The following is a 13,034-nucleotide window of genomic DNA, read 5'->3' as shown; positions in this document are numbered from 1 at the left end:
GAGTGTTGTGCAGTTTTCAATATGTTGCTGTTCTGTTATTGAACTACAGCCCTACCATTTTATTTTAATTTAGCATTGGAACCGAATGTGAGGTTTGCAGAAATTCTAATTATTTTTAGCTACATGTAGAACCATATGTCATCATGCTAAATTATAGAGAAATACAAAAATAATTGCACAAGTTTAAAACAACTCATTATTTTTAATCCAATAACCAAGTAAGGAATTGCAGGTAGATAGTCATTCAATGTCCATGTAGGAAGAGTTCTTATATTGAGCCAGATTCTACCTCATTTTCATTGACAATGGGGTAGATAACCAAGAGATCAGCTAGATGTTTTGGGTGACAATTACCATATATATTGCTTTTGACCAAGCTTGGGCTAATGAGAATTGAAATACAAAAAGTATCTTGGGTTCCACAAACAGGATTTTTGTTTGAATCATAAGTAGTGATGGTAAAGATTGAATATCGGACCTTGTTCATTTAATTCATATCCATCTTTTCATGAAGAAATTGTTCTCAAGGAGGCAACGAATCAAGGAAAAGAAACTAAAAACAGAGTTGAAAACATCACTAAAATATGTCAGTACAACGTAGCTTAAAAGTTACTCTTGGGATTCCACTTGTTAAAACATTATTTAAATCCAATCGATAGATTACTGTTTCCCAATATCTTATGAAACTCGGAAACAAAACATTACTAATTTTTGCTAGCATGAATTAAACTTCAGAATGGAAATGAAAAGACTGTGAACTTACCTGAAACAAAGGCCACCTTTTCCTTTAGTATGGGAAGGACATCAGCAGCTTTCAAGCCATCATTACGGAAAGATCCTGCAAAAAATGAAGGAAAGGTGGGGGGAGAAAAGAGCAATATTCAGTTAAAAGATATTCCACCTTTTGACCTTGTTTATTTCATCTACCAAATCAATAGAAAGTGAATCGCTACACTTTGGGGTTGAAAAGATGTGATGACCTAAAAAATTTGACCCACTGCAATTTTCTTCTAAAGAAAAATCTATCGTTTTATCCATGAAGCATTCTGCATGATCAAACTACAGTAGGAAATTAGTGGGTTGGGGTTTTTCTTTTCATTTTCCATTCTACTGTTACAGTTTCTAGGCTGAAATATAAGCAATAGAGAATGAAAATGCCTCCAGTTGAAGACTGATTCCTGGTGATTGTATCCATGCAATTTTATTGCCATGAAGTGACAGATCAGTCTTCTCTAAGGGTTTTTTTTTTTTAAATATCACTCAAGGCTACAACTCTGATGATAACCTTGATATCAAGGTTAATCTTGTTTAACTTCTAAAATCAATAAAAGTCAGTTAAGTTGTTGTCCATCTGCTGAAGTAGCATGCTAGCAATGTCATTAAAAAAATTAAAACAATTTAAAAAATACAGAAATTATATATTAAAGTTAATCGCAGTCCCTAGGACTTTTCCAATTATATGCTTTTATATCAACACATCTGAAATTCCAGATTTGCGAATCAGAGGGATAAACATTAAGCCTGTACATGCATCCCTCATGCGCATGTTCTCCCTTTAATATGCATATTCTGCAGCAATTACGTTGGGTGTGCAAGGAAGCAGGGAATATACGAAGGCAAGAGTTCTATATAGGAAGACTGGCCTGCCTGTTAAAAATACAAATTGGGGATCAACTCTCTTTCTTTCCAGTAACCATCTGAACTTCATTCCCGGAAGAACTTCTCTGAGCCATATATCACCTAGCTGCAAAATGTTCTCACTGCAGTAGAGGTAGTCCTCGACTTATGACCACAATTGAGCTCAAAATTTCTGTGGTTAAGTGAGTTTTATCTCATTTTATGACCTTTCTTGCCTCAGTTGTTAACTGAATCCCCACATTTGATAAATTAGTAATGCAGTTGTTAAGTGAATCTGGCTTCCCCATTGACTTTGCTTGTCAGGTGATCACAAAAGGTGATCACATGACCTGGGGACACAGCAATGGTCGTAAATATGAACCAGTTGCCAAGAATCTGAATTTTGATCACAGGATCATGGGGATGCTGTAAAGGTCATAACTGTGAAAAACAGTCATAAGTGACTTTTTTCAGTGCTGTTGTAACTTTGAACAGTCACTAAATGAACTGTTGTAAGCCGAGGACTGCATGTACAAGTAGATTATTGCATAAATGTTACAAATAAGAACCATGGTTTATGATTTCAAATATGAACATCAAAGGAAAGTAAAATGCCACATGGAAGTTACTACTGATTGAGCCTTGCTGGCTTCCTCTTCATTCATTCTTAAATAGACTAATAAATCATCACTTAATCCTCCCTAGAAACCCAACGAAGTTCAGATTTCCTGTCTTTCCCAAACAAGAAGCATGCCTGCTTTCTGCCAAGGTGCATGAGTCATTTCTAGGCTGACTTGAGGCAGCTCAGCTGTAGATTAAGAGTTGAGGGAGGACAAAATTTTGGTTGCCATGGTACAGTGAGGAGTGAATGCAATTCACGTTCCCCTCACACAATAATAACTATTCAGTTGAAATTCCACCTACACCATCAGGACAACAACGGTTATGGCAGACAAAGGAACCTATAATTTCCTAGCACCAAAGCCAAGCAATGCTGAGCAGAAGATACGCCACTGGATTAGAAGCCATTTTGTGTTCACTGTAATGAAGTCTTTCCCTCTCAAGAGTTACCCAACAGTAGCTAACCTCTGATCATTTTCTGTATCTAAAGAGAAGTGGTTAAAATGATGATTTATTACTGAAGGCCAGCAGAGAAGAAGAAAACAATCACATTCTTCTCAAGTATGCTTGTCCTACATTTATACACTTTTAAAAAATGATACATTTTCCCACAATTTTTAAAGCTATGTACAGGTAGTTCTCAACTTACAACAATTCATTTAGTGACTGTTCAAAGTTACACGAAAAAAGTGACTTATGACCATTATTCACATTTATGACTGTTGCATCATCCCTATGTTCAGATGCTTGGCAACTAGTTCATACCTATGACCGTTGCAGTGTCCCAGGGTCATATGATCACCTTTTACGACTTTCTGACAAGCAAAGTCAATGGTGAAGCCAGATTCACTTAACAACCGTGTGACTAACTTAACTAACTAACTAACTAACTAACTTGATTCACTTAACAACTGTGACAAGCAAAGTTGTAAAATGGAGCAAAACTCGTTTAATGAATGTCTCACTAAGCAACAGAAATTTTGGGCTCAGTTGTGGTCATAAATCGAGGATTACTTGTAAAAGCAGATACAAAGCTACAAACTAGATGCAACTACTAGCTCTGCATTGGCAAATTGCATCCCATTTCATACTAAATTTGTCAAATTGCCTCGAGTACCTGAAACATCCATAACTGTGGTTTTCATGTCAAACCCCTGCATTTTGCTGTTTCTTAATTATTACACAGTATCACTTAAGAGTTCTAAAAGTTGGGCTTTTAACACCAATTCTTTGAGATTTCTTTCTTTCTTTTAAAAAAGCCAATTCCTAGGAAAATCATTATAGATAAACACAGCCATCCAAAGGGCATCAGCAGACTAATGTGACCCATTTACGGAGTTCACTGAGTAAATGGAGCAATATTAAAAATAGTAATTTCATACAACTACCGCATCGCCCCCAATTTTCCTCTTTGTGGCTCCTTATTGTTGCAATGTTATGGGACTCGATTCAAAATAATGACCATTCCAATGGATAAAAATGAAGAATACATGGGTATGGGTCCAGGGAATCAGAGGAGATGTTTCTCTCCAATGGGACAATCCTACCCCACTCATGCCAGCAGAAGAAGTCTGCAACAAATCCCATCCACTAAGGAATTGAAGCAGGCAGTGTCAAGGAGAAGAGCCTTTTCTGCTGTGGCTCCATCCCTGTGGAACACTCTATCACTGGAGGTAAGAACTGTCCCCTCCCTTTTGGCCTTCTGGAAGGGTATCAAAACCTGGCTTTATCTGGCTGGCCTGGAACCCCAAGGGAGTTGCTCACTGCTGGAGGTGGCTGACGGGATAAGACGACCTCCATCTCTTAGCTCGCTTAGTTTCTATTTTAGTACCGTTTTTTTAACAATATTCTAATCTGTGTAGTTTTTAATGTTTTAATATTTTGATCATTTTTTAAACTTATTTTATAACTTGTAACTAACTGCCCAGAGTCACCTTGTGGGGGAGATGAATGGCATAACATTTTAAATTATCTTTAGTTTATATAATTCATCTTTGGCACACACATGGATCTCAGGTTGCTCTCTTATCTTTTAATGGAGCTGCTCTCATGTCTTGAGCAACAACTCAGTTCAAGATTAGCCTGATAGACAGAGAAGTGATGGGAAAAGACCAATTGACTTAAACTCTACACACTGTGTTATTTTCAAAGGCATGAAGTTGGAAGTGGAAATCCACAAATGCATAATACATAATATATACATATACCAAAAGTCATGCCCTAAAGACAAAGTCAGACTCTGTAGACAATATACTGTATTATATAAATTATTTTAAATGTTCAAATTGGTTGCCATTTTTTCTAAACATCTCCTTCCTTATTTGATGTACTGTATGATCTTTGAACATCCTTAAGAACAGTAACATTTTCTCTGAAAAAAAAATTATTAATAAAACCTATTGTGTTTAGCCTATAGGTCTGACTATTTTGGTATATAGCCTATATAATTCCTATTTTCTTTACATCAAACAGCTGGATGGTACCCTTTAAAAACTCTTTCAGATGTACTACAGTTTGCCACATGAGGAAATAGCAAAATGGATAGATACCAGAGAGTTCCCTTCCTCTAAACCTTTAATGTTAAGCTCTTGGAGGATGGGCAATTTTCATGGGCAGTCGCTAAAGAAATATTCCTCAACTGTCAGAATACATTCCGCTTTTGTTACTAAGGAAGGAAAGTTTAAATGGAAATCAGTAATACGAGCATACAACCAACTGTGACCACTGAAATCACAACAAAGGAAATAGTTTGGTAAAGATTCTTGGCTTCATTTTTGGATTTGCAAATATGAATGTACAGAACATTTTACATCACAGTATCTCCATATGTTGGCCAGCTGTTTCTAATCCCATTATTTCCTGTGCAGCAATTTCATTTCAAACAAGATACAGTGTCTGGAAGTTGCCCGCCAAGTACTGCATACATGCATATGTTTTGGACAGGTAGCACCAACAATAAATTTCCCACCTACCTTTCCTGCCCTTGCTTATCCTCAGAAAGGATTTTGCAGGGGACAAGCTGCTCTTGCTCAAGAATAAATCAGACAAATTACTTTCATTATGAGATGCTAAAATTCAGCCTTTTGTACAGTCCACATGATGGAACCACATCCATCTTGCTCTCTGTATCTCCTAGCCCTCTTAAAAATCTTTTAAAATATTAATGAACTTAATTTTACTTCTCTACTCTATGCACACATTTCTTCAGAGTATATCTTTTGTAGCATTTCCTGTCACTGCATCCACACATTCAAAGCATGTCCAGTATCTCGGATTATTATAAGATATGGAGGAAATTTTATGATTGGTTAGAAAAGAGATATAAATAAAGATTGTGATAATTAAATAAGGAGAATGTTATAAATATTGTAACAGAGAAATGGAAATTATCAAGGAAGAAGTGAAGATAGGAGGAGGAATAAAAAGAAGAAGTCACAGAAGAAACACTGAGAAGACACATGGAAGGATTGATGTATTATGTGTTTGTTTTTAAAAAAAAATAAAAAAAACTTTTTATAAAAAAAAAAGTATGTCCAATATCTTACCTCTATCCCTACTTTGAGTGGAAAACCTGCCCTATCATTCTGGTAAAAAAGCCACTTTTAATCTCAGTCTGACATTTCATTAATTTATCATTCAAATTATGAACAAAATAGAAGTGTATAATGTATTAAAGCGCAGCTTGCCTTGTCTAAGAAGGACAGTTCAGCTAAATGAACTCATGAAAGAGGACAAAATGGAGAGTAAAGAATTTGCATCGGTAAAAATGAGGTAAAGAAATACCAGAAGACAAACTGTTATAAAAGCACTAATTGTAAAATTGTCTGATTCTCAGGATTCCTTATTTAATGGTGCAATAAAAAGGAAGGATCACCAGGTGTCCTACTTTCCATCTTCCTTTGTCCATGCTAATTATCCGTAGTACTGTTTCCAATAGTTCTGGAAAATTCTGCAGGTTTGATAGATATAGATATGCAAATAATACGAATTTATTAGATTTAATATAGCTGCCCATTCCAAATGTAAGCAATTTAAAAAAAAAAATTATTAAAATTTTTAACAAAGTAAAAACTGCAACAGAAAATGAAAAAAATTGGCTGCCTTCCTTCCCCTCCCATTTTTACCAGTTAATTGTTTGATGTTTTCTGATGTTCAATAAACAAACATATTTGCTAACGACTTAGTGGCATGTGTCCTTGTTCAAATTTGGATGCAAGGATTCACTGGGACAGGGCTGGGTCCCTACTAAAGTATAAATTACCACAGTGATTTTCTATATGGCAACAACACAACTAAGCGAGTTGTGTAGCCAACTCATTCCATTTGTGTCACCCTTCTCCTCTGCTTTGGAAGGGCAGACCTAAATATGATTATAACTGCATTCAGTTTGTCCTCAAGTGGAAATTCCACAAGATGAAATCACATAGCAAGTCTGAGGCTAGAGCTTGATTAGCAGCTGCTGTATCTTTTCTTTGTTGGTCTTTGTCTATCTTCATGAAACACCTTTGCCAGTGGTTATATTACTTAATTAGCACTTAGATTTATATACCGCTTCACAGTGCTTTGCAGCCATCTCTAAAGGGTTTACAGAGTCAGCATGTTGCCCTCAACAATCTGGCTCCTCATTTTACTGACTTTGGAAGGATAGAAGGCTGAGTCAACTTTGAGCCAGTGAGAATCGAACTGTTGGCATTCAGCAGAATTAGCCTGTAATATTGCGTTCTAACTACTGCGCCATTAGGGCTCTTCCCATTAGCCTACTTTTCTGACTTTGCATGATATATACTAACAAAATAGGCTTTATTCACATTACACTAGGCTTAATAAGTAATTTGGGAGTTCATAATTTATTTTAGATCCCTTTTTTTCTCTCCAAGAGACCAGCAAAGCATAGATCATATTTTTGTCTTCTTACAGTCATTCTGTCTCAAAATGCTCTAGCTGATAGTAGATGGGAACCTGGACCTATCCAGTCCAACACTAAAATCTTGTGTTAGCTTTATGTATTTTTTTCCTTCTCCACCCACATTCCCAACCCCCTTCTGCCCTTTCATTGTCTTAGCCATAATTCTAACATCCTAATTTAGCTTAGAAATTGAGCCAGGGTTCATTTTGTTTCTCATGGATTTTTTTTTTTATTACTCCTCCAGCAAAAACACATTGGATTACTCTGATAAATTCTATTTCCAGAGTCAGCCTTTGCTCCTTTCTTAGATTCATTTCATGGTTGCCAGAGAGATATTTTTACTCCTTTGATTGTCAGTTCATTTTGCACCCCTTTTGTTGTTTGGCAAGTAACAAACATATCCTCTGAATGAATCTCTAGCACTTAAACTAATGAATTGTGCTAAATAAGGGTGCTGCGTCCTAGAATCTTAACTGAAATTATGGTTATTCCCTATTTTAAACTCTATTATTTAGCAAAATGGTTGAGATATGGAATCTCCCAAATATCTTGGCCTCCGTTCAGACCTTGCATTATCATAAAAACACATTGTTTAGAATGCCGTAGCTGGATTTTTCTGGGCAAACAGTTTGAAAGTCCAAGTTTGGGATATTTAGCATCACATAAATTTTGGCATGAAAACCATGATTCTTTTTCCAATTATCTACAAAGCAAATAACTTAACAAAGCCTTTAGAGCCCTTCTTTGTCTGGAACCACTACATTACTCTTGTTTTATGTCTTTTATTTTTTTTTCTCTATTAAATTCACCTCATGCTGTTCATTTTTAATAGCAACTAAACTCCTCTTAATCTGTGTAGCTAATCTGTAGCATCATCTTCCTTTCCATATTGATAACCATTACATTTCTTTCCTGTCTTCAGGATATTGTATTTTTGAGCAAAATGCCAGTCCTCACCTTAAGAAGTGACAACAGCAATCACGCTATTTTCTCATCATTTGTTATTTACTTGAGCGTGCAAGATCAACATTAATCTTTTTAAACTATAATATTTCCCTGAGATAATATTTTCCCAACGTTTGCAAATGAAACAGCTTTGTCGAGCAAATTGTTCACCACTTTGGTGAATACTGATTTATTATTATTCCCCAAATTAGGAACCAGAGCAGTGATAGGTTGCTACCGGTTCGCCCCAGTTCGGGCAAACCGGTAGCAGCGACAGAGGGAGGCTCTGCCCACCTGCCTGGGCGTCATCAAATACAATCTGTGCATGCGCAGAAGTGGCGCGTGCGCGAGCGAACCAGTAGCAAAGGTAAGTGAAACCCACCCCTGAACCAGAGATATCAGTAGTTATTCCCCAAACAATTAACAAGGCAGGTAATAACGATGTGTTTCAAGTGCGTGTGTGAGCATGTGCAGCTCCATTGGTGCAAGTGGCAGGCGCATGTGCCCGCTTGCAAAAATGGAGCTCTGCACGTGAGCACGAGTGCCCGCTGTTCATGCAAATGAAGCTTTGCGCATGGGTGCGAGTGCCTGCTGCTTTTGCGGCCCAGTTCCGAATGGGCTGTGGTCCAGTAGTAGGCTGTGGCCCAGAGATTGAGGACGCCTGGTCAATTTGATTAGCTAGTTTGCTGTGCTAAGAGAAAATAAACCATGCAATCCCTTACCTTCATAACTGGCATATATTTCTGCTGTTCATGCAACCTAGCTTTAAATAAGCAATGGCCTGCACATAAAACCAGAATTTTCCACAGACAGTATTCTGAAATTTCATTATCTTTTTTCTTGGAATCTCTCTCTCTTTTTTAACGGTGCTGTCTTAAAGATATACACTTAAGCTGTTTTCTTACTGACAGGAAACTTTATCTCTCAATCGGAACAGAGGAGAACAGAGTGAGGAGGTGCAGCAAATACATGCATCATATAGACTCCACTCTGAACTAGTTACCTAGATGAATTTTAAAACCATGGCAACCAAACAAACCATTGGCAAACTAAGGCTAATCCCACTGTGCCATAACCCCAAATCAAACCATGTGTTGTATTTAAGACAAAGATTACATTCACTTTATACCTGAAATATATTGTCAAATTTTTTAAAAATGATGCTATTTAGTGTGTATTCCTTAGAATCTTTCCAAAACTAATATTGTCTCCCGGCTTGCCTATCCTCTCCTTCCTTTATTAATTATACACCACTTGCTGTAATCTTTTCCCCATTTGGATAGTTTAAGCCAGGGGTGTCAAACTTGCAACCCATCACATGAGTATCGTGATTTTCCCCCCTTTCCTAAACCGGGGTGGGCATGGCCAGCGCATGACGCATCCAGGCCATGGGCCACAAGTTTGATACCCCTGGTTTAAGCTTTCTGAAGACCTCAAGATCTTTGCCAAATCTAATCCCAGGGCCAGCATTTTGTCCCCCTTAAAAAAAACTAAAATCGGTAGCTTGTCTCTGACATTTCCTGCTTTGTGGATCTTCATCCAGGAGAAGACTTTACAGAAAGAAACTCCTCCATCTCCTCTGCTGACTTTTTTTTTACTTTTCTGCAGACCTGAAATGTCTTGTTGGTGTGACTGCCAAAAAAAGTTTTTCTTCACACGAAATGTTGGGTTGTGCTGAGACTAACACGCTGTGAATGTACAGATATCAACGGTATCAATGTTTAAGCCAAAGAGATGAGCTTCTTAATAGAATTAATTTTTCTTACAACCATGACCTCTGAGAGAGACACTACCTAGTATTTGTGGTCAGGAAGTATCACACGTTAGAATCACTACTGTCACTATCACATTGTTTGTTTATTAAATTACATACTGCATACTCTGGACAAGCCTTGTTTGGTCTTTTTTTTCCCCCCAGAGAGCGCTTGGCGCTACAAAAACGATATTGCTTTGTAAGATGTCACGAATGAAAACATGTAGACTGTTGACATTTCTATTCTTCAGAATACAGTACTGTTTATGGCAGGGGTGGGCAGCTATCAACTCTACAACAGGGGTGAAATCCAGCAGGTTCTGACAGGTTCTGGAGAACTGGTAGCGGAAATTTTGAGTAGTTCGGAGAACAGGCAAATATCACCTCTGGTTGGTCCCAGAGTGGGGTGGGAATGGACATTTTGCAGTATCCTTCCCCTGCCATGCCCACCAAGCCACGCCCACCAAGCCACACCATGCCCACCAAGCCACGCCCACAGAACTGGTAGTAAAAAAAATTGGATTACCCCACTGCTTTACAATCTGTGGATTTCAACTCCCAGAATACCTGAGCCAGCTAGGCTGATAACATGCAGAAACCATAACCATAAACCTTGGTCCCTTTACCACCTTGTAGATTTCAACTCTCAGAATTTCTGAGCCAACCATTCTGAACCATGCTGGCTCGGGAATTCTGGGAATTGAAGTCCACAGATCATAAAAGGGCCATGGTTGCTCACCCATGGTTTATGGTTATAGTTATTTGCATGTTGCTAAAAGTTATATCTTTGTCTTGCAAAGAATCTTTATATTGATCTATTTACTTTGTTTCTCATTGTTTTAAAAACTACACAGACATGCGATTAAAAGAAAATATAGTTACCTACAATCTGTTTCTATCAGCATCTGTGAAATGATAGCATCTTAATTTATTTGCCTGAGCTTGAAGTTGTGACATTCACCTACCCACTGAGATGTATGCCTTTGTAAAATCCCAAGAGGAGAGTAAGCAATAGCAAATCATACTAGCAACATTATAGTACGATAAAAAAAATCCAGAGACTGATTTACCAGGGAGATGAACTCCCAAATTAGCAACTAATCAAGATAAATAGTAACATAGATCTCAAGAGATTAAAAGTTACTTAAACAATCGGAAGGTTACTGTTGTTTTTCCTCTAAAATATGCAGTAGAATTAACAGCAGGTTACACTGCACAACTAAAACAGCTTTAAGCTTCTGTGAATCTGCAATAGGGGTACACAGTGATAATAGTGTGGCTCATTATCAAACATTGATCTCTCTTTTTTAAAGCTACTTGTTATCAATATGTGAAAATTTTGTTTAATCAGGAACTTCCAACTAGCTTTGTGACCCTGTTCCCAAACCCAGAGCCTTTTTTCACTTGCATTAATAATGCTTCAGAGTCAGACATGTCCTGGCAACATTTTTTTTTCCTGCTCCGATTCCAGGATATTGCATTCATTTCATTCCCAGTTCATCAGTGAGATGTCTTTAAGCAGCCCTTAGCTGTACTTTGTTAACGTGATCTTCCTTATTTGGCACTGTCCAAGAGCAGCCACAAGTCATATACAAGTTCTGGAACAAAACACACCTCCCAGGTACTGACTAGCTCTGGCATGCCTATTGCTCCTCTCTTGGAAAAAGCTATGGTGCCATGAGTCTTTGTTACTCTTCCCCTGTAGCAGGAGCATATGGGATACCAAGCGTTTCCTAGAAATAAAGGCAGTGATGACGTATTTCCATTTTTTGACAATTAATGTGATTGTGTACTGTTAGAACTACCTATAAGGGTGCTGAGTTAGTGGCTGATTGGGTGTAATTATATAGAATCAATCATTGGCTGATTCTATATAACTACAACATGTAGTATTATGTAACTATAGTTCTATTGAGCTAAGCTCAATAGCTTAGCTATAGCTAAGCTATAGTTCTATAGTTCTATTCAGGGTGGATAAAAATCAATGATTTTTTTAAAAAAATCAAAAAAATCAGATTTTTTTTATTTAAATCGGATTTTTTTGATTATCAAACTTAAATTTTAATAAAATGCTTTTGAAGTAAAAATCTATCTAAAGATACTCTTCTATTTAAGATACATAAATAATTTAGTTTATTCAGCATGAAACGGAGCTTAGTTATGTAGCATGAGGCTGTATATTCTGTAATATTGGGACTGCCGGCGAATCAACAGCAGGTCAGAGGAGGAGCCGCTGCGGGACAGAGATGACAGTTGTTCTTTAAAAATTATGATTTAAATCGAGTTGATTTAAATCAAGCCTTTTTACTAGTGATTTAAATCATAATTTAAATCGTGATTTAAATCGACTTGATTTAAATCAAATCCACCCTGGTTCTATTGATTTCATTGAGGGCTGCATCAGGGTTGTGCTTGACCTCGGGGGCGGGGGGCAGAGTGGGCATGGACAGCTCGATGTCACTCATGTTGGGGGTGCCTATGGTGGCCCAAGTGCTCTTCCAGGGAAAACGGGCTCTCGAGCTCCGTTTTCGCCTGCGACGGCCTCCTGCAACCCTCTGCCAGCAAAAACGGAGCTAGAGAGACTCTGTTTTCGCTGGCAGAGGCACTGTGGGACAGTCCTTTGCTGTTTCTAGGGTGGCCCTGTGGGCCAGATCTGGCCCCTGAGCGTTGAGTTTGACACCACTGAGCTAAGCCATATGCAGGTAGTTCTCAACTTACAACAGTTCATTTAGTGATAGTAAAGTACAAGTATTATGAATTAATGCTGGTTATCCCCTGAAAACATATGGGTTATGGCATTTTGTACCAACTGCAGCTTATGAGTAGTCTTCAGCCACTATGCCATATTGAGATTATTATAGTACAGTCCTCGACGTACAACAATTCGTTCAGTGACCGCTCAACGGCAACGGCGGTCGTTACAACAGCAACGGCGGTCATTACAACGGCACCGAAAAAGTGACTTATGACTGTTTTTCACACTTCCGACCTTTGTACCATCCTCATGATCATGTGATCAAAAGTTAGATGCTTGGCAACTGGCTCATACTTATGACGGTTGCCATTCCTTTCTAGGTCATGTGATCACCTTTTGCAACCTTTTGACAAGCAAAATCAATGGGGAAGCCAGATTCACTTAACAACCGTGTTACTAGAGTCCCTTGGGAGTTGGGTGGCATAGAAATATGATTA

The 13,034-nt window shown here is 37.9% G+C and overlaps 1 protein-coding gene across 8 annotated transcripts in view; it reads right to left on the bottom strand.

Moving 5' to 3' along the window:
- Window positions 1-13,034, bottom strand: part of KALRN (kalirin RhoGEF kinase) — a 589,612-nt gene that overhangs the window by 300,796 nt on the left and 275,782 nt on the right. For all 8 annotated transcript variants that reach the window (XM_034423023.3, XM_034422995.3, XM_034423032.3 and 5 more), the window contains one exon: window positions 764-838. In XM_034423023.3, the coding sequence (XP_034278914.2) occupies window positions 764-838 (75 nt within the window). The remainder of the gene's footprint in view (window positions 1-763; window positions 839-13,034) is intronic.

This window comes from Pantherophis guttatus, chromosome 1, assembly GCF_059756535.1.
Source record: "Pantherophis guttatus breed Tessera chromosome 1, ASM5975653v1, whole genome shotgun sequence".
NCBI classification, from domain to species: Eukaryota; Metazoa; Chordata; class Lepidosauria; order Squamata; family Colubridae; genus Pantherophis; species Pantherophis guttatus.
Note: the sequence above shows the minus strand (reverse complement) of the source record. Positions and strands in the feature narration are given on the sequence as shown.